This window comes from Micromys minutus (assembly GCF_963924665.1).
Source record: "Micromys minutus genome assembly, chromosome: 3".
In the NCBI taxonomy this organism is placed as follows: domain Eukaryota; kingdom Metazoa; phylum Chordata; class Mammalia; order Rodentia; family Muridae; genus Micromys; species Micromys minutus.
In genome coordinates, this window is record NC_137972.1 from 15,512,754 (window position 1) to 15,515,927 (window position 3,174).

Genomic DNA, 3,174 nt, shown 5'->3' on the forward strand with positions numbered 1-3,174 from the left:
GTGGTTGAGACAAAACTTATATTAATTTTAGTTGAATCATTTTTGATACATGTATTAAGAAATAATCTTGTATATATCTTGTTAATCAATAGTAACTTTAATCCAAACAAATCGAGTTCATACAAAGTCAATGAATATTTAAAAATTTGAAATGACAATACAAAGAAATTTTTCTTAGTTAATCTTTGTCCACAATGTATCTGTAACATTTTAGAGATCTAAAGTTTCCACATAATTTGGCCTGAATTTCAACCACCACAGCACAGTGAGAGAGGCTCGTCTCAGCTTCACGTTTCCTAGAATCAGTACATATGAATGGAGTGAAGGAAAAACTATATATATAATATGACAAAATAAAAGGAAGAAACGTTTCTTCCTTAATTCATATTTCCAAAGTTGTATTAACTGAGACAGAATAAAGATAGAGTATAGCAAGAGAAAGGCAATCACGGTTTGCAAGGCTTTGAAGTGGGCCATGGTGCTGACATCTCTGCATCCTTGAATATTCCGCTGAATCTTCTTGTGATGTGTCCAAAGGGAGAAGATGAGAAGAAGAAAAGTTGACAGGGACAAAACAAAGGGGACAGACAGGAAGATAATGTGCAGGCTTAACACGTGCCTTTGACAGTCTGCCTGGTAATAATAAAAGAAGCTGTATGATATGTTTATTTGATAATACTCAGTTATACACCTGTCAATTTCCAAGTTAACTCGTAAAATGTTTAAAAACAAAAGGACCAGAGACAGCAACAATATAACTAAAAGTACCTTTTCAACTCTCCACTTTAGAATAAGAAAAATAGAGTTAGAAAAATTGGCTATCTTGAGAAAGTAGAGGACACTGAGACAGGTAGCAAACCAGGTGCTGAAATGGTTGGATATAATCCAGAGATTATTGTTCACTTGTATCATCCTTCCAGTAAACCCTAACCCTGGACACACTAAAGTAATTAACAACCTAACTAGCATAAAGCAAAGCATACAAATTCTGGAGGTTGCCAAAATGGTGAGGATTTGAGTAGCTAATGACATTTTTTTCCTCTTAATCCAGTCCATGCAGTGCACCACGGCAATGAACCCATTTCCTATAATACCAATTATTAATTCAGTGAATAATATAATTGGAAGTGTGCTCTTGGAGATATCAAAAATTCTCTTTAAAAGATGCTCCATTTTATATATTAGCTCTCAATGTTTACAAACATATTACTTGAAATGCTATTTTTAACATGCGGTTTTGGAGATTGTGATGATTTCTGAGTTGATTCTCATGTTTATACTTAACTCCCACACACCCTGATAGAGGAGTGGAGATATTACTGTGACAGATTCTGAAGTTCTTTCCAAAAAAAAAAAAAATGCTTCTTGTCATCCAGCTCAGGAGAGTCAAACCAGATTTGCTCACAAACATCTCCCGCAGTATTTTCTAGACAATGATAAAAAAAAAAAAAAAAGATTAGAAATTCATACGCTTTTTTGCAGAAGAAAACACATATGTTTTATCACCTAGGTATATTTGCTTCAACATATGTATTTTCATATGACTTTTTCTTTTCTGTGGAAGACACTTTTAGAAATTCTCATGTATACATACAACATCAAAAATCTAATTATATATGGGATTCTATTAGCTATAACCTTTTATCTGTACAGTAAATATCAGAGGCCTTGCCATATGGTGTCCTTATCTCTCATATTCATATCTAAGGAAGATTGTTATAAGGATTTCTAATCTTCAAATATAAAGCAATAAACATAATATTTCCAAATTATCTTCTATGCATATATACAATTGTACAATTCTTACCCATATTCTTTGATTTTCAAATAGGTTCAACATTTTTCTATAATGTGTCAATATTGGTCAATATTTTATGCATATAGATCATGCATAGTATTATATAAGTTGGTCAGGTAATGTTTAGATGATCTTTCCATGTTATCTGATGTATTATGATTATTTTATCCATGAATGTGAGAGGGGAAATTTTCTTTGTGCTGGGACCAGTCAACAAAGAAGATAAGCTCATCTACAATGTAAGACACCTCTTTATTCCTGGCTCCTCTTTGACTGGTACAACAGATTCTTTCACTAGCAGCAAACACCATCAAACTGTAGCTACTTCTCCCTGAAAAAATTCCTCTAGTATCTGCATTGTAAACACAACTGAACATCACCAAAGCAGATAAAAGATGTCACACATGTTGGAAAACAGGATGGAAAATGCTTTGATACAGTCATAACTCAGTATCTAAAGAGTAACATAAAACATAATTATGACAAATTAAGAGATAATTGCTATATGTATCGTAGATGACAAAAAATAACATGCAGTGATTCAGGCTAAGACTAATAGTACTTGAGTCTTTGGAGTGATACTGGAGGAAGAAATTAAACAATTTGAAGACTCAGAATTATTAATCATTTGGTGGTAAGTTCAATGAAAAGGGCATAAAAGGCTGGTATGTGACAAATCAGAGAAAGCATCTAAGAATAGAAAAACCCACATACCTTCAGGGTGTGTGTTAGGGGGGCTGTTCGTTGTGGCTTGCTTCCTTTCAAGTAGCAAAATGAGCTCAAGTATGAAGAGAAAACAAATAGATACAGTACAAGGGGTGGAGCTGAGTGGAATGGATAGTGATAGTGAGACTTCATGAGCTTGCAGGAAAGTGTCAGGACTTGGATTTCCAACAAGAATTACACTGAGGACTCCCTTGTCTGGCATTCCCCTACAGTGGGACATTAAGCCTTCCCAGGACCAAGGGGCCTCTCTTCTCAGTGGCCTCTGACAATGCCATGCTTTGCTACATATGTGCCTGGAGACATAGGTTCTTACAGGTGTACTCTTACAGTGATGGTTTATTCCCTGGAAGCTCTGGGAAGTCTGTTTGTTTGATAATGTTCTTCTTCACATGGGTTGCAAACCCCATCACCTCCTTCAGTCTTTTCTCTAACTACCCATTGGGGACTGCTTGCCTAATCCAATGCTTGGCTGCGAGCATTCGACTCTATATTTGTCAGACTCTGGTAGAGCCTCTCAGGAGACAGCTATATCAGGCTCCTGCCACACTGACATCTTGGGATGTACAATTGTGTCAAGGGTTTGGTGGCTGTATATGGGATGGATAACCAGGTAAGGCAGTCACTGAATAGACTTTTCTTCAGGTTCTGCT

The 3,174-nt window shown here is 35.7% G+C and overlaps 1 protein-coding gene across 1 annotated transcript; it reads right to left on the reverse strand.

The window, feature by feature from the left end:
- Positions 1-210: 210 nt before the first annotated feature.
- Positions 211-1,173, reverse strand: LOC308418375 (taste receptor type 2 member 109-like; the record flags this gene model as incomplete). The annotated part of the gene is made up of 1 exon (XM_080913733.1): positions 211-1,173. One exon carries the CDS (start codon positions 1,171-1,173, stop codon positions 211-213), a length of 963 nt encoding a protein of 320 aa, XP_080769859.1.
- Between the last annotated feature and the right edge of the window lie 2,001 nt (positions 1,174-3,174).